General features: G+C 38.8%; 1 protein-coding gene across 12 annotated transcripts in view; it reads left to right on the top strand.

Moving 5' to 3' along the window:
* Window positions 1-488: 488 nt before the first annotated feature.
* The window catches only part of radil2a (Ras association and DIL domains 2a), a 156,038-nt gene continuing 136,678 nt past the window's right edge, over window positions 489-19,848 (top strand). For 11 of the 12 annotated variants that reach the window (XR_012396835.1, XR_012396829.1, XR_012396832.1 and 8 more), the window contains exons 1-4: window positions 489-1,047; window positions 2,850-3,176; window positions 7,711-7,946; window positions 10,962-11,290. Coding sequence is in view for 2 of the 12 variants with exons in the window: in XM_021469262.3 (XP_021324937.2) it covers window positions 920-1,047; window positions 2,850-3,176; window positions 7,711-7,946; window positions 10,962-11,290 (1,020 nt within the window). In the remaining 10 variants the exon portion in view is untranslated. 12 annotated transcript variants of the gene reach the window in all.

Here is a 19,848-nt window from a genome sequence, read left to right as displayed (position 1 = left end):
TTGAGGTGGAAATTTAATCATTATTATTATTATTATTATTATTATTATTATTATTATTATTATTATTATTTAGTCAAAGTCAGCTTTATTGTCAATTAAACCACATGTACAGGATATCTCAGACCCTAGGCGCCTAACATATGATATTAATACAAAAAGTAGAATTTTTTAAGTAAATGACAATAAATACAACTGCACATATAATATAATCTAAAAATATAAGTAAAAATAAAAATTTGTAAACAGTACAATTATTAACTTATTAGAATTAGATATTTATTATAATTTGGAAACGTATAAAAAATTATTGTAAGCTACCCTGATTTTGACCCCCTATTCATTTCTAAAATCCCTTCATTTAAATGATATAAATTATAGTCGCTTATGAATATGAATGAGCTCAAGCTTGCGCGTCCAATCACATCATTTAATTAATATTCATGAGCTAACCCGACGCCAAAGTAGGATTCGGCTTCCGAGTTCCCGACGTCAGTGAAGTAGCGCTTAACTTTTCAAACGGGACGGGACCCAAACACACACACACACACACACACACACACATATACAGTCACACACGGGACAGTAAAGGAGTCAACAGTGGACGAAACACCAACAATAGAGAGAGGATTTTACCGGGATTATAATCGGTTTTAACGCACGAGGACGAATTAACGAAGACCTCCGGATAATAATTCAACACTTGTTCAATACGGATAACAGTGTTTTACCTCAGTTTACCATGGGATATAATTACGAAAGCGACAACTCAGGTGGTTTTTAGCATGTTTTGGTGGCTTGACCAGAGTCACGGACACTTTCAGCATGTGTTGCTCTGTCACGAGCTGTTTTGACAGCACTCAGACTGTCATATAGCTGTGTATAGTTATATATTTCATATCATATTTTTGTCCACGTCAAAATGATTTCGGAGGAAAGGAGCAATCACGTCTCTAAACAGGCTCTGGGCTTTCCTGTCGGACTGCTGATCCGCTCGCCCAAGCGAAAACTAGCGATGCTGGGCAGAAAGGCGAGCAATGGATCTCTACAGTAAGTCAATGATACAACACTTCTGCTTTTTTACTTGTATAAACACTTGTTTAGTTGTGACACAAATGTAGAAACAACAGTAAACATTTTTGGAAAATCACTCTTTGTGTCATTTATAAAAAATAAATCATCTCTAATTGTAATACTGTGCTTTTATAGCTTGCTAATTTAAAATAACATGACAAGAATAATGCATGACATTTCACTAAATATAATAGTATTTTCATTTTTATTATTCAAGATTACATTTAGAAAAGAAGCTTGGGATAAAAGCACAAAAAAAGCAGAATATATAAAAAAAAGATATATATATATATATATATATATATATATATATATATATATATATATATATATATATATATATATATATTATTATATATAAGTGAAAACAAGATTATTCTATTGACATTGGATTAAGATTTTCTGTTGCTTGTTTTTAAAGAAAAACACTCATTTTTGACATTATTTCTGCAAACAAAACTATATTGTTATTGTAATTATTATTATTATTATTATAAAAAATATTAATATTTTTAATAATAATAATTACAATAACAATAATAATAATAATAATAATAATTACAATAATAACAATAATAATAATTTTAATAATAATAATTTTAATAATAATTACAATAACAACAATAATAATAATTTTTATAATAATAATAATAATAATAATAACAATAATAATAATAATAATAATAATAATAATAATAATAATAATAATAATAATAATTACAATAATAATAATAATAATTACAATAACAACAATAATGATAATTTTTATAATAATAATAATTATTATTATTATTAATACTATTATTATTATATAAAATAATAATAATAATAATAATAATTAATAAATAATTAATAATTATTATTCATTCACTTATTTTCTTTTCGGCTTAGTTCCTTTATTAATCTGGGGTCACCACCGTGGAATAAACCACCAACTTATCCAGCCTATGTTTTATTTAGGGTCAGTGGATATTGGCAGGAACTGAAACAATAATTGTTAAACTCTAAACTAGAATGTGTTTTGTTTCATTGTATTGTTAATATTGTATTAATATTATTTTAGCTAAAAACATTACATTGGAAGTTGGCAGTTCATTCCGTTGTGGCGACCCCAGATTAATAAAGGGACTAAGCTGAAAATAAAATGAATGAATTAAATTATATTTGTAAATGTTTTATTATGATTTACAGAATAGTTTGTCCAAAACAACATCAACAACAATGTTGTAAAAAATTTATATTTAATATTGTAAGCTTAGACCAAAGGTGTCAAACTCAGTTCCAAAAGGGCCGCAGCTCTGCACAGTTTAGTTCCAACCCTAATTAAACACACCTGATCAAACTAATTGAGTCCTTCAGGCTTGTTTGAAACCTACAGGTAAGTGTGTTGGAGCAGGGTTGGAACTAAACTGTGCAGGGCTTCGGCCCTCCAGGAATTGAGTTTGACACCCCTGGCTTAGACGATCATTAATTGTAATTTTTTACTATTCTTCAAGCCACTGTTTTAAACATTAGTCAAGAAGGCATTTTTTATTATTTTTAAACACAGAACCTCTTTCACAGGATCTTTTATTGTTACTGTAAATTTTTTTCAAATATGTTAAATTCAGAAATTGGTAATTTTTTACTTAAATTTGTCATACTGAATGGCAATAGCACACAGACTGACAGTAGATTTGTTAATGGAACCAATATTTTGACTGTGTATTTTCACAAAAGCCATCATTAATGTATCAATGCATCATTATGGTAGTGATCTTTACCCTGGTCTTCCTCAGGTCCAGCACGTCCGACAGCACGTCTCAGTCTGTGGAGAGCACAGGAGTCCGGCAGCCGGCCCGCAGCAAAATACGCCGCCACAACAACCGGCTGACCACCGTCTTCAACCGAAGCCCCATCCTGCAGAGCGAACGGCAGCGGCAGGATGCCCGGAGCCTGGACCTGCAAATGGAGGAGGACGACCCTGCAGAGCTGTCCAGCCAGAGGACAGTCCCGGGCATCCTGAAGATATTCGGTAGTGACATCTGCCAGGGGACCAACTATAAGAGCGTGCTGGCCACCAGTAACTCCAGTGCCAACCAGCTGGTCAAAGAGGCTCTGGAGAGGTGAGGCATCCGCTCCTGTGTTATTTAGAGTGTAGATATCTCTGATATACTTGCTGATCTTTGTTACTCCCTAAGGGGGTAGAGATGTTTAAATCTCAATCATTCACTCATTCGTTCATTGTCTTGTCCGCTTAGTCCCTTTATTAATCCAGGGCCGCCAATTTATCCAGCAGGTTTTTACGCAGCGGATGCCCTTCCAGCCGCAACACATCTCTGGGAAACATCCACACACACATTCACACACACACTTATACACTACGGACAATTTAGCCTACCCAATTCACCTGTACCATGTCTTTGGACTGTGCGGGAAACCGGAGCACCTGGAGGAAACCCACGTGAAGGCAGGGAGAACATGCAAACTCCACACAAAAAAACGCCAACAGAGCTGAGGTTCAAACCAGCGACCTTCTTGCTGTGAGGCGACAGCACTACCTACTGCGCCACTGCCTCGCCTGTGTTTAAATCTCGCTTTATATTAAGGGAGGAATACTTGGCCATGGGTCATTGAATTACTCAAAAATAATGCATGGTTATGCTATTTTCAAATGATTGTCTATTAGGCCTGCACGATACTGTACATCATTTTCCGATACACATGCAATATCAGTCCTGAAACGATATATCATGCAGCCCTAGAGTCAATTATCCCTACATTTCCCACACCCGAAGACATAGTTATGATGCTTTATTTGAGATATTTGTCAGGTTTTTCTCATCAAACCGTTGTTATGTCTCCAAATATTAAGCATGGTAGACACAGGGCCGGCGCGTCCATAGAGGCGACCTAGGCGGCCGCCTAGGGTGGCAGAATAGAGAGGGCGGCATCCGAACACCACCCGCGACCGCAGTTATACCCGCGCCTAGGGCGGCAGAGAGGGCGGCATCCGAACATCTCCCGCACCACCTGCGTCCGCAGTTATATCCGCGCCTAGGGCGGCAGAATAGGGTTCTTCACTTTGATAACCGGGCATTTTCGTTTTAACTTTCGGCGGCGTGATCGTCCTTTGCCTTGAGCTTCAGTTCAGCTTGCTCCAGCCCTGGGTAGACACAACACGAAGGAATTCAAATTCCAGGATATTATGTCTTTTCTAAGCATGATAGATGTTGTCAGATAAGATGGTAAGAACTCATCTTAAAATTGTAAGTAAAAAAATAATCGGAAAGAAAGTTCCAGTTGAGGTTTATTTACTGTGTTAATTGTTTTATTAAAGTGTTTATTTGCAATCGGTAATAGTTGCCAAGCATAAAAAAATAAATATCATACATATACAGTGGTGCAGTTGCCTCACAGCAAGAAGGTCGCTAGGTCGCTGGTTCGAACCTCGGCTCAGTTGGCGTTTCTGTGTGGATTTTGCATGTTCTCCCTGCGTTCGCATGGGTTTCCTCCGGGTGCTCTGGTTTCCCCCACAGTCCAAAGACATGCGGTACAGGTGAATTGGGTAGGCTAAATTGTCCGTAGTGTATGAGTGTGTGTGTGGATGTGTGTGTGTGTGGATGTTTCCCAGAGATGGGTTGCAGCTGGAAGGGCATCCACTGCGTAAAAAACTTGCTGGATAAGTTGGCGGTTCATTCTGCTGTGGCGACCCCGGATTAATAAAGGGACTAAGCCGACAAGAAAATGAATGAACATATACAAGCAATTCGTTTGTTCGCACCAGATGCGACACGACAGAAACATAATTTAAACACCAGAGCCATTCAGAACGGCAGATTTGTGTAACTGCACACCCAATAAAATAATAAGGTTTATAAATGAAGTTTTACAAATTAATTTCGAGAGGAGCATGAGATAGGATTGAAAACAGCTGATCACTATCACTAATCACTAACTAGCCAATCGGATCATTCCAAATTGAATATAAATATCCAGCCTAATTTTCATTCCTTGACTGCATCCGAAACCGCCTACTACTCAGTAGGTACTGCTTTTGAATTTAAACGTACTATTCAGCCATTAGAAAAGTATGTTCTATACAGTATGAATGTGAAAAGTATGAATAGAATTCGGACGTACTACATCCGCCATTTTGTCATAGTCACATGACCTACCTGCGTCAGTTGCGTTGCTTTACTCTCATTCATGAATTCGCTCGCGGGGCATCATGGGATAGCGCAGCATGCATGGGATGCGCACTCCAGAATTTTGCCGGAAGTAGCAAGTCATCCGGGTACTTCTCGCATACTGATTTTCGAATTCAATGAATTCGGACATACTACTCGGCTCGCATACTGATTTTAGCGTTCTATATAGTATGGAAGTATGCGGTTTCGGACGCAGCATTTGTCTTCGTTTTGGAAACCTCCCCATCCATCCCTTCTCCCACCTCCTCAATTCTAAGTTCGGGCGACATGGTGGCTCAGTGGCTAGCACTGTTGCCCTACAGCAAGGGGGTCAATGGTTCAAACGCTAACTGAGCCAGTCGACACTCTCTGAGTAGGGTTTGTATGTTCTCCCCGAGTTCGTGTGGGTTTTCCCCGGGAACTTCGGTTTTCTCCCACACTCAAAAAACATGCAACAAAAGTTAAAGTCACGAGCACCTACTACGTACAAACTGACGCAGTTGTCGGTCTATTCTTGGGAAGTTATCAGGAACTACCTGATCTCATATCCCTCCTAATGCTTATTGACCAGGCGGGAGCCTTGGGCTCATCTATCTCTGAGTTCAGGGTCTCTCCCAGGACATCATACCAAACCTGCTAAAACAGTCAAGCATTATCTAAGTGTGAACTCTTAAATATGATTAACATTAAACCTCTTTAACATTATTAAAAATACATGCTGAGTAATTGATGCTGGTTTGCACTGAGTTACAGTTCTAATGATCATGTTAAAACGATGTTACTTTGCTTTCAAGATCTGAGGTAAACTGCTTCGCTGTTCGCTATTAACAGTGTTAATCCAAAAACAGTGTTGGAGTTTTTTTTTTATTTATTTATTTATTTTTTAGCAAAAATAATTTAAAAACCTTAATATAATCTATATCCAACTCAAGCTCATTCTGGAAACGTTGCCCCGCGGACGTTTCTGAACCGCGATTTACGTGGCCAGAGGTACGTAAGGCAGCGTTTATTTTTTTTCAAGCGAACGCTGCGGGGCGGTGTGGCGCCGCTCCGCCCCTCCTCTTCGCACTCGCAGGCCGACGGCTCGCCTCCGAGTGGAGGGCTTTCCCGATGCAACCAGTTTGTCCGCTTAGCTCACAGCGTTGCGTCGGCGGAGCGGAGGCCCCGGAGGAGGAGGAGAAGGAGCCGGCCGCGGGGACGACGGGGAACAGCGGTTCCAGAAATCAGGTAAGACGAAAAACGAAATCTGAAAAATAAGGGCGAGAACACGGCGGGATCCGAAAACGCGGTCGAAATCGAAGACGAGGGCTTTTGTTTTTTGTTTTTTTTTTCCTGGACGGCTTTTGCGAACCGTTGCTCGGGTTTAGGGAAGGAGGAGGAAGAGGAGGGCGGCTTTTCGCGTGAGATTGGCGCGGGCGCGAACGGCGTGCGCTCCCGAGAGGCGCCCGAGATGCGAAAAAGCGCGCACAGCGGCCTCTCGCGGATCCGCGAAAACAAAAACCGCTTGAATACGTACCTCCCGGGACGTAAATCGCGGTCCGCAGAAACGTCAGCGGGGCTACGTTTCCACAATGAGCCCGGGTTGTCTATATCTGCAATACTTTTACACTTCAGGAAAAGACTAATAGAAGCTGACATTGCGTTAAACACAAACAAACATTCATTGATTGTACATAAATTGTAATTACAGTGATTTCATTTTTCTTAAATTACCTGCATGTAATTAAATCTGTAATTACTTTTGTAACTACACAGTTGACTGATCCCTTAACACACCTTTAAATCTACCCATTCAACAAAACCTGTCCCTAACCTTACCTGTATCGCAACATCAACAGCACTATACAGTATATGTTTTGCAATACACTAGGAACACGATAACAACATTGTTTTTTTATGAGGTAAATACATAGTAGTTAAGGCCACTCAACCATTTATCAGGCTAAGAAGGCATTGATAAAAGTTTAATACTCTTGTAATGACCCCCAGCTACCCTGTTCAGGCTTTCAATGAGTTCCTTATTAAGGGTTAATATGATCTGGGATGTGGGATCGAACTTGGAAGAACAGTGTATTGATGGTTAACATCAATATAGTAAAAGTAGGCATTCATTCAGAAAGATCAGGAAAAGGGTTTGCTGGGAGTTATTACAAGCTCTCCCCAAACTCCTCCTCTTCTCTTCTGTTTGTTGTCAAAACTGACAGCTGGAGGGGCGTGGTTATGTAAGTTAGCCACGCCCAATACCTCAGACAGACATCATCTGAGAATTTAACTGAAAACAAACAGGAAGGCCATTTTCAGATTTCAGTTAAATACTAGTAGGGCAAACTTTTATTTTCTCAATGACATGCACAGATGAATTGTTCACCACAAAACTAGCATTGTCAGCTAACAAAATCAATATGGTTAGTTTTGATTTCATTGGTACTCTGAGTGTGAACACAAGTTCAGTTGTGCTCTTGCCTCACAGGTACTGCTTGGAAAAGGAAGACCCCAGCGCTTATGTGCTCTGCGATGTGATTGGACGAACTGGATCCGATCACGAGTGGAAGACTGAGTGCTTTCGTATTGTTGGTGATTATGAGAAGCCGCTCATGTTGCAGTCACTCTGGAAACCCAAGGAGGGATTCTCCAGACGCTTCGAGATCCAGAAGAGAGCAACTGTAGAGGCGCAAAGTGCCAAGGATACAGACACCATCACTGCAGGTAACTGTCCATCTATGCAGGACACTGGTCCTACAGGACAGAGTTTGGACAATCCTGGTTTAAGAACTGTTCGCACTTACATTTAGGCATTTATCAGACTTTTATCCAAGGTGGCTTGCTATAGATTGACCAACAGAGACAAGTTCTGCAATGCAATGTATATTATAAATGCAAGTATGTTGTTACAAGGTAGTTTAGTTGTTGAGTTCTGCTAAAAAAGGAGAGCCTTTAGCTACTTCTTAAGATCATTTCCACACTCTTGGTGGATATCATCGGAATCACTTTAAAAACTGTTTATTTCTGTTGACGAACAATAAGAAACACAGACAATCAGGCAATCGGAGTCCATTTGGCATTGTAGAGCTTAATCAAATAAAGTGGCAGATGTCAAAACTTGTAATAAACAAAAAGTTATCATGGATTGTCGTGGACACGAATACAGTTATCATCATCTTCGGTGTGAACAGGCCTTCAGAGATGTTTTGACTGTCTGACCTTTGATCTGCCTTCCAGTTGACACAATTTAGGAATGTTTTAACAGTCTGAGGTGCCTCATGGCTTATCCCAACAAAAGCCTGTCAGCAAGAAGCTTAGCGAAATTGCTCTCTCAGAAGTATGTTTTATTGGGATAGTCCTATCAGCTCTCACACTGAGTTTCCCACCATGCTAGCATTGAAATGGCCGCTTGTTGTTCTTTCCGAGCGTGTTTCCTGCACTCTCGAGGGTGTTTTTTTTTCTTGTGGGTTTTGGCATGGGGCTGTGGTGTTCCACAGGTTTCCCTTGAGAATCCGTGACTGGGGAAGCTCGGCCCCGTCAATGTGTGTTCTGGCAGAACAATGCAGGCGACCGCCCATTTCCACAGCTGATAACGCCCAAGAGCGCCGATGGGTGTGAAAGCCTGACCTCTCTGAGAGCATTTCACAGCCCGGCAATGCTGTTTACCTTACGTCACTACCATCCAGAGTCATCTTATAGCGGATCACCTAAAATAAATGAGGCCAATTTATAGCTACAGTTGGGATCAAAATTTAAGGAACACTTGAGTTGCGTCCCTGATGACACACTTATACACTCAAATGTGTGGTGCATGAGTTTAGTTTCATCCCAAATTGTCTAACTAAAAATTAAAATGTGTTCTAGTCAACGTTTAACAGTCCTTCAACATCAAAATACATTAGCAAAACCACTAATAGTACCTTAGTACTTGAGTCATGAGAACAACCACATTCACCATCAGATAATCGCTTGCATAGGAGAGTTAACCCCTTAAACTCTGCTGCTATTTGGGGATTTCCGCCTGGATTTTGCCTACCTAAATTTAAAAGCTTCCCAAATCCACATGCAGAGGTGTAAATGCAAAAATTTGGTATCATTTTAGAGAAGACCCTTTGAATTTTCATAAAACACTATTAAAAATGTTTAAAATAACTGTATATGTCGTCTGTGTTATAATAAACACCTAAAAAAGAGGCGCTTTTTGTATTTTTTATAAACTCAAATTTGAAAGTGTACCTTTTAGGTTCTGTGTGGTCTAGCGTGCTGTAATTAATTTTGTTGGTTCCTGCACATGTCTGTAATCATAGGAAAAAAAGAAAAATGTCTCCACCATAATCTATGCAAAAGTTATTGTATTCCAACTGATGAGAGGTGCTGTACAAGCCACAGGGACCGAACATTGTTTACATATTTCACTATTCTTTTGTTTGATCAAACATGATTCACTGTGTTTGGACCATATCAGACTTATAAAAGAATTACTTATGCACATCACCTCAAAAACAGAGGAGAAATGGCCCTGAAGCGCACAGCATTAGGCAAGAGATGACAGCTGTAAGTGCTATCTGGGGCTGCTTATTGATCATGAATGTATTGTTTTCATTTCTGTGCCATGGAAACACCACAATTCATTCAACAACTGTTTGGCATATGAATATAATTCAGTAAAAAGAATGCTAGAACTGTATGAGCACCGGCAAGAGCTTTCATTTGAGCTATAACTTGTACATGTGTCATATGAAAAAATATGAAAATGAACCAATGTAAAATACCTAGCTCGGGTACCCAAAATACTATGTATTTAAGTATAAATAACTTTTATACAGTAGAATAAAAACCAAAGCTATGCATATGTGCATAAAATATAGATTCTACACTTTCAAACGACACCACTTACTGGGGTCTGGTGCAACGCTAGACCTTTAAATCTGAAAGCGAATGTCGATGACGTCACAGACCCGGTATCGGGTCCGCAGAGTTTAAGTGGTCAAACAATCCAAAATAAAAATAGTAATCCAATCTTTGCACTCAATAGCTCCTCCCCATCATGATAAGCTCCTCCCCCTTTTTACTAGCTCCTCCCCATCATCAGTAGCTTCTAGCCTTATCAATAGGCGAGAGGGGAGTTTGAGCTCAGGTAGATCCCGAGAACTCCCTTGCTGTTGTAGCTAATAAACAGACAGTGATTGCTCTTGAGAGATAACTACTTACCAGGATCATGTCTATGGTGACTATTTGGATTAGTCAGTTAACTTAAGTTACATGTTTTTGGACGGTGGGATGAAACCGGGGAACCCGGGAGAAACCCACGTGAGCACGGGGAGAACATGTAAACTCTGCACAGAAACGTCAGCTGGAGTACCAGTGGCGTTCTTGCTGTGAGGCAACAGTGCTAACCACTGGGCCACCGGTCCACCCATCTAGGAAAGGGGGAGGAGTAGGGGTGGAAGGGGAGGATTCTTCAAAACGAAGATGGCTGTGATATAACTTGAGGTATTGATAGAGGCTTAGGAATCGTCTGATTGGTGAAGCATAAATTGGATAATGAGGGACCGGCTGTGGTCAATCATAAGAACGTGATCCTCTCGAAATTAGTTTATAAATAATCTTCACTTAATCACAGAGTGTGAGCCAGACTTAAGCAGACTAATCAGTGTTATGATCTCCATTGGTTGTTACAATGACAAAGTGACATTTTGATAAGCAAATCATGCTTTTGTTTACATGTTATCTCTGCAGGACTCAATGCCCAGGCCCGAAAGCTGCAGCATGCCCGTTCACGGGTCACCTCCCTGTTTGTGGACGGGACGCACGAGGGAGTGGACGCTCTGGGCATCTGGAGGAGCTTAAGTGACATGGACGTCTCCACTATGGGAAAAGAAGCCAGCATGAGTCGTCCTGCGGCCCCGCGGGATGATCCCGAAGCAGAGGCGGATAAAGAGGTGCAGCGTCTCAATGCGGAGAAAGAGGAGACGGAAAGCAGCGACGACAACCACACGCAGTACTCCATCCACCTTCCCTTTGATTTCCCATATTTCCTCCTCCTGCAAGGATACAGTCACAGACAGGTAGGATGCTTGGACCATCGCTGATTTTGGCGCTAGTTGTTGTTTTGAAACTGGTACTCTCTATGCCAGGGGTCACCAATCCTGGTCCTGGTGGGCCGGTGTCCCTGCAGGGTTTAGCTCCAACTTACCTCAACACACCTGCCTGGATGTTTCAAGTATACCTAGCAAGACCTTGATTAGCTTGTGCAGGTGTGTTTGATTAGGATTGGAGCTAAAATCTGCAGGACACTGGCCCTCCAGGAACAAGTTTGGTGACCACTATGCCAAGGGTGTCAAACTCCAACCCTGTTTTAACAAACTTACTTGTATAGGTTTTTAAAAGACTGTAGGGCTCAATTCGTTTAATCAGGTTAAACTAAAACTAAACTGTGCAGAGCTGTGGCCCTCCAGGAACTGAGTTTGTCAGCCTTGCTCTATGATACAAAGATACTAGATTCAACATTATTTGCTCTTAAGCTATCCTTCTTTGTATCAGCTTTGAGCAAAGTGACCAACATTTGGGGTTTGACCACTGGAAATGTACACTGTTTAACAAATCACTCTCTGAATCTTATTTAAACCCTGGTATGTCAAGTCAAGTCAACTCAAGTCAACTTAAGTTGGATTTATTGTCATTTCAACAATAAACAGTGCAGTACACAGTGAAACAAAACAATCGTCCTTCAGCACCAAGGTGCTACATCAAACAACATAAATTGACAACACAACACAGGACATGTACTACAAAACTAGTCATTAGTTGGTTGACCAAAAGTATCAAGCTTGGTACCAATTGGTTCTTTACGGCAGTGGTTCCCAACCTTTTTCTTAGGGCCCCCCCCCATGAACATATACAAACATTGGAGCCCCCCCACCATATAAATACACACGCACGCACACACATATGTACTGTATATATATATATATATATATATATATATATATATATATATATATATATATATATATATATACTGTATGTGTGTGTTTGTGTAATATTAATATATAATATGTATAGAAAATATAAATTAATCAGTTTTAACTTGTCTTGGCCTTCAATAAAACCAAAATTTAGGTAGGCTTTGTCATACTGTCTAATATTTTTCTTCGCTTCTGAAGAATCACTGCATTTACGTTTCTCTGCCATTTTTGTTGTGATTTTGCCTTTACGACACGTTGGACAAGCACATTGCGCAAGTGGGCAAAATTTGATTAATTATTTAAAGTTATTTTTAATATTATGTTGGAATTTTAAGCATGTGTTTTGATTCATTTTTTTTTTTGGTACTTAAAAATACGTATATAATAGTAGAGCTGCTCGATGTTGGGAAAAATCATAATCACAATTATTTTGGTCATAATTGTAATCACGATTATTCAAAACGATTATCAGTTAAAGTCAAAATTATTAGCGCTCCTGAGAATTTTATTTTTTTTATAAAATTTTCACAAATTATGTTTAACAGGAAGGCACGGACCCCAGGTTGGGAAACCACTGCTTTACGGCAACTGTGGGATTTTGATGAAGCTTTTAAACCGAAGGTATTATACTGTATAATGCAAGTCTTCTTTGGCACAACAGAAATGAGTAATTAATCATTTTTTAGGAGGTTTAAAAATTTCTCTGGCGTTTCAAACACATTTAAAAGGTTTTACATTTTAAAGGGCACCTATGGTGAAAAATCTACTTTTTTTCTACCAGGCTGGTCAAGCTGGTTTTAGCTGGATTTGACTTGGATTGGTCATTTTCCAGCCTGACCAGCTAAGACCAGGCTGGAAATGGCTGAAAATTGCCTGGAAATGGCCAAAACCCCTCCAAAACCAGCCTGGTCGACCAGCTAAAACCAGCCAACCAGCCTAGGCTGGTTTAAGCTGGATTTTTCAGCAGGGAAGGGTCTAAAAAAGGGCTCATGATGAACAGATAAGAATGCATGGTAATACCAAGCGCAGCGTTTTGTTGCTGAATCTGTATTTCCAAGCAGTTTCCAAAGCTTTTCTCCAACCTTACGTAAGCCACTGGCAGTAATAGCTGTGATGTTGACAGTGCGCTGCGGTCTTGACTCCAACACGGTTTAATCTGATGAGGAGTTCTGGTCAGGATTAGCACAGGTCAGAGTGGCAGGATCTGCGCAGACATGTGAAACACAGGTGATCATGTGTTTCCTCCAGTCATCCTGGGACGCCTGACAGCGGGAGAGCAGATAAACTGGGGCTCTGCTTATCATGAGGACCTGCTGGTGCTTAACACACACACGCGCGCACACACACACCTTCTTAAGAAACCACAACATGCTGAAATGCGTGACACACACACACACACACATTAAGAGCACATTGAATCACATAATCCCCCAGTAAACCTAAACATGATTAAAAGCAGCACTAAATGACATCTAAAGGGGGACATGCTGATTAATGCTTATTCTTAACTGCACATAATAAAATATATTAAATAATTAATTATTTTTTTCCAATATTAAACGTAAATTGCTTTTTAAATGGGTAAAACGTTATAAAATTTTACATTTATTATTTTAAAATTATAGAATTAATTTTAAAATATAAATTTTAAAGCCAATTGATGATTAGTATTTAATTTCTACACTATGATGCGTAAATCTTTAATATCTAGGGTCTTTTATTATATAGCATCAAATAATTATTGTTCTAAATGCCTTGTAAGATTTCTGGACATAAAAACTACACAGTTTGTTGACATTTTTAGTTGGTGTCTTCTGTAAATCATAGTTAAATGTGTTTGTTATTCTTTTACTATAAAACTGAACACATTTTATTGTGCGGGGAAAATAAAGCTGTTGTACACGTTGTTATGATGCATGATAACTCAATTGTTCAAAATCTATATGCAAATCGTGTCTTATTTTATTTTTTTATTATTTTATTTTATTTCATTATTTAATTTTAGTATTTTATTTTATTATTAAATTTTTTCTTTTTCTTTTTTCTTTTCTTTTTTCTTTTCTTTATTTTTTTCTTTTATTTTATCATTTTATTTTACTTTATTATTTTATATTATTATTTTATTTTATAATTTTTTTTTAATTTGTTATTTATTATTTATTATGGGCGAAGCAGTGGCGCAGTAGGTAGTGCTGTCGCCTCACAGCAAGAAGGTCGCTGGTTCAAGCCTCGGCTCAGTTGGAGTTTCTGTGTGGAGTTTGCATGTTCTCCTTGGGTTTGCGTGGGTTTCCTCCGGGTGCTTCGGTTTCCCCCCACTGTCCAAAGACTGTGAATTGGGTAGGCTAAATTGTTGACCCAACAATGGCTTAAAACAACCCAATATTTTTGGAGTATATTTAACAAGAACAACTAAAGTTAAATATTACCAACAATGTATCACAATAACATGATTAACCAGAGTTAATTATTATTAATTCATATACACTTTATTAAAAATTCTGAGTTGTATTAACTCAATGTTCAATGTTAATTCAAATATATATATATATATATATATATATATATATATATATATATATATATATATATATATATATATATATATATATTTGTTTCATTGAGTGAATGTTTAATTCAATTTCAACTACTTTTTTAACTCAACTGTTGAGTTTATATTTGACCCAAGATATCTCAAATTATATATCCAATATGTACACTCTAAAATGCTGGGTTGTCTTAACCCAACGTTGGGTCAAATATGGACAAACTCCAACCCTTAGGTTAAAATGTTTAATTTAAATTTAAAATTAAAAAAATTAACCCATTGTTGGGGTTGTTAATATTAGATCCAACAATGGGTTAAAACAACCCAGCATTTCTAGAGTATATGTAACAAGAACAACTTAAAATTAAACATTACCCAATAATGAATCACAATAACATGATTAATCCGAATTAATGATAATAATCAGAATTATTTATTTTTTAATCATCAATCTATCATACACTCTGATAAAAATGTGTTGTATTAACCCAGTGTTGGGTCAAATATTGAAAGACCCAATGTATTTTTGTTTGTTTTTAATTCCATTTTATTAAATACTTTTTTTTTTTTAACCCAACTCTTGAGTTTGTCCAAATTTGACCCAAGTTTTATCAGAGTGTACATCTGATATGTACACTTTAAAAATGCTGGGTTGTCTAAAACCCAATGTTGGGTCAAATACAGACAAAATTAATAGTTGGATTACTCTTTTTGTTCTCCCTAATTAAACTTAAATGACACTTTTGAATCCAGCAGTTGGGTTTTTTCATATTTGACCCAACACTGGGTTGGATTTTCATGTGTGCGCGTGTGTAAAATACTTCAGCTCACAAATGTGTGTCATGCCAAGCGTGTTTTCAGTCAGGAAATGTGCTGCTCTGCTGTTCCTCATAGTGAGTTCTGCTGAGTGTGCACTGTTAAGGGTGTGTGAGTTTTTGCATGTACACACAACCCTGGAAGACCCGAGTGCTTGAGTGTGGACGTGGAAATAAACAGCCATATTTAAAGATACGTGAAACACCATTCACAAATCACTTTCAGTGGCACATTTACAATTGATCATAGAGTTTATAATAGTTTGGTAATGAGTATAATGAAAATGGTATTGGTTTTAATGGAAACAAATACTGGTCTCTATACTCTATATATGTTTTACTTTCTGGTGAAACTATACTAAAAACATAAAACATGTCCCAGATGATATTAGAAACCATTTAAATATACTGGTTTTGATTATTAGAATTAGATGGTTTGTGTCTTTAAAGGGCCATGAAACCCCCTCGTTTCAGCAGGGTGTTTTCACACCTCTACTTTGGAAAAAGTCAGAAAAGTGGGCGTGTCCAGCTCTGTTTAGGGGGGAGTGTCGGAGGAAGAAAAGTGGGATGGTGTGGGAGTGTCTATTTGGGCACGAGCAAGTTTCAGAGTCAAAACACACACACACAGTAGAAAGTGATGGTGTTTAACCTACATGGACATCTGTAGTCGAATTATTTGCCAAATTATTAAATGGTGGACTTTAACTGCAGTTTGGCTCTTTCATTCAGGGAATTCATTCATGCCCCTCGCAACAAACGAGATATTTGATTCGAGGAACTGCTCTAAGCGTGTATTTTTCATGCAATGTTTGATACCGCACGGCGAAAGAGAGAAATAAAAAACTCTGCATTTCCCAGAAACTAAGATGCACACGGCAGGTAGCGTCAGAAAGCCGCTTGTGTTATTCCGGTCACTAAATGCGGTGAAAACCCTACACAAGGTTAAAGTTTGGTTGTAGTGCTAACATGTTTACACTCGGTGCAATAGTTTGTTCGATACGAACAAACTGGATAAACAAAGAGCGCTGGTCGCTCACTTACTAAATCTGTAGAGACAGGACAATCACCAGCAACTAGAGCCGCATCTTTATTTAGAGGAGACTACAAGCGAATCCGGATCTCAGCGTTTGCAGATGAGAACAGCTCTCATGTAAACAATAATCCTCCTTAGACACATAAGTTATTGTTGTCGCGCGTCGCGTACACTGTTTATCCACACGTGATACTGAGCTCTCACAGAGAGAAAATGAAAACGAAACTTCACTGCAGCAAACTATAAAAGCAACACTTCACGCTTGTTTTGCCAACACAACGTGGCGTCTCTGCCGTCTAAACACTGTGACAGTAATGAATATTAATGAAGTTGCACAATAGAGCGCGCTGATTGGTTTGAACCAAGCCTTACTCATGCATTAATGCAACACACTGTAAGACGTAATAAGACACACTCTGGCACAGACGTCCAGTCTGCACGCTGGAATACACGCTATTATGTCATGACCGTGACGCAGCTTTAAAAATTCGTTTCAAACCGGAAGTACGAATTTGCTTGAAATAACGCAAAAACAACCAATTTACACTTTTTAGTGAAATATAGGTGTCCTAATAGTGTTTTTAGCAGTGTGGGACACATATACGACTGTCAACAGCTCAAAACATGGGTTTTGGTGTTTTGTGACCCTTTAATAGCATTTGCTCTGGAAGCCATTTTTAAGATTTGTGAATACATTTTCCATTCATTCTCCTTAAGTGCTAATTTCGAGAGGATCACGTGCCCTAAGGTACTATAAATAGCCACAGTTTTCAGTCCACATTATCTTCGTTTGGAAGAAACCCCCCTTCCTCCCTAATTCTCCTACTTTACCATTGATCGGGCGGCACGGCGGCCCAGTGGTTAGCACTGTGAGCCCCACAGCAAGAACACTGTCTACCGGCTTGGTCGTGTGAGAAGTTTGTATATTCTCCTTGTGTTCGCGTAGGTTTTCCCCCGGTTCTCCGGTTTCCTCCCACCATCCAAAGATACATCATGCATAACAATCAAGCACTTGTCTGAAATCCACCGAGTTCAAGCTTTGGTGTCTAATTAATATTTACTATTTGGGAAAATCAGTTTGTTCACTTCTGCTATTTATACTTTGATTTGCATTTCAATGTATTTAATTCTTCCACTTAACTGCAAATTAGAATAGAAACTGGATAAAGAGCACACAAACACACTGACAGTTATGGGTGCTGTACATTGTTATGTGTCAATGATGCCAATATTTGGTACAAATCCATTAATTTCCTATTTCTGGCTGCTCTTTCGATGAATATGGGACTAAGCTGAAGGAAAATGAATGAATGAATATGTTTAAATACTAGAACAAAGTCAGATATTATTTAAGAATTGGTCAACATGCCCAGCTACAAATACAGAGATATCATTTTATTCATTTTACTCTAATTAAAGATTGCAAAGACAAACTTTTGGATTTTGTTTCTCAACGCTTCTCAACGCATGTGAGAGAGGAATCAGCATGCCAGTGGTTTTAGCAGTAATTATATAAAGCATTGTCTCCCCGAAGCGCTGAACTATAATCAGCAGTTATAATAATTGCAGAGTTGCGAGCTCTTTACTGTAGGCAATAATCAGCATTGTTTACTGAAGCTGCGGGTCAGAAACACAGCTCATTCTGCCACGCAGCACCGTTCCTCATTCACTTCTCTGTCCTTTGTCCTTTTAGTCCTGCATTCCATCCGGAACAGTTTGTGTTTTTTCAGTAGCGTCTTATCTCTCCTGTAGTGTCTTATCTCTTGTATAGTTGGAGGAACTTGAGGAAACAGTCATTTAAATAAAATCAACATTGTAAATTTGATCTGATATGGAATTGATTTCCTAGCACCATTATATTGATGCACGGCATGGAAAATATTCAATTTTTCGCAGAAAGCTTATTTCTAAAGGTGACGTTGACTTAAAATTTTCCCCAGATGTTGGTAACAACCAAAGAAATCCACATATGCAAAGAAAACTAGTCTAATTAGTTTACAAATGAAGCTATGTGTAATAAATATGTTCTGAACTGTGGCTCCTAATCGAATATAATCCAGATACATTACATTTATTGTAATGTGACTACTTGTAATGGTTGCGGATTGACGATGATGAACACCGTAATAGCTAGGGGTGTCACGATTTCGATTTTTAATCGAAATCGATCGAAATTTATGCTCAATTTCGATTATCGAATCAAAAAATAGAATCGTCGATGCTGCCACGCCCCCATGTCACGTCAGCTTGGCTTGCCAAGCGGGAAAAAAAACGGCTTGTTGAAGTGCTTGTTAAACTGCAGAAGCAGGAGACCCGTCGACAGAGCTTAAACTCTCTCCTCTTTCAATGAAGTCGCCGGTGTGTAAGCATTTTGGATTTCCAGTGAGTTATGTTGACAACGTTCGTGTTGTCGACAAAAAAAAACACAGTTTTGCAAGCTCTGCTATGTACATATTACGTACGGTTCGTCCGATAGACAACACCGGCATCGCGATCCTCCGCCTGCCCCCTTTGCAAATCCGCTCGTGAAAAGTTCACACTCAGGCCCTGTTTACACTGTCTTTGTTTTTAAATGGCATTTTAGAACGACAACGATTTGACATCCACAGTGGCGTGTAGCATTTCTGAGCAGCCCTCCTTCCTCTCTACCTCTGAAAATGCACATCACGTGACCACACAGACACAGACGCACACACAGCCATGCGCTCGAGACAGCAGGTCCAGGCAGTCAGAGGACTGCTGTAATCTTTCACTCACTTGTACTTTGTCATTTTAGCGAACACCTCAGATACTGTTGGCTGGTTCCTGTTGGTTGTGCGTCTTTTTTACCGACGCCATTATAACGTCACAGATCACTGCCTATTCACGAGTCCCGCAGAAAAAAGTGATTGACAGGTGGTTATTATGTGTGTATCTTGCCTTTATTCATTTACTGTATGGTTATGTACTGTATGATTTGTTTATGGGTAAAACAAAGACCATGCAGGTCAGGTAGTTTAAACGGTAGGCTATAAATAATTAATTCGTCATTAATTAATTAATTCATTATTCATAATCGAAAATCGAATCGAATCGTGCCTTTAGAATCGAAAATGTAATCGAATCGAGGATTTGGAGGATCGTGATACCCTTAGTAATAGCGGATCCAAATGCAGCATTTATTTAGCAGAATTGTTATACAGGCAGAGATCATAGCAGTACAATAAGGGTTATCCAAAATCGTAGTCAAGCAGGCAAAGGGGTCAGGCTATGCGGCTAAGGATCA

This window comes from Danio rerio, chromosome 3 (genome assembly GCF_049306965.1).
Source record: "Danio rerio strain Tuebingen ecotype United States chromosome 3, GRCz12tu, whole genome shotgun sequence".
Classification (NCBI taxonomy): Eukaryota; Metazoa; Chordata; class Actinopteri; order Cypriniformes; family Danionidae; genus Danio; species Danio rerio.
The sequence above is the reverse complement of the archived record's forward strand: the minus strand, read 5'-3'. Positions and strand labels throughout refer to the sequence as shown.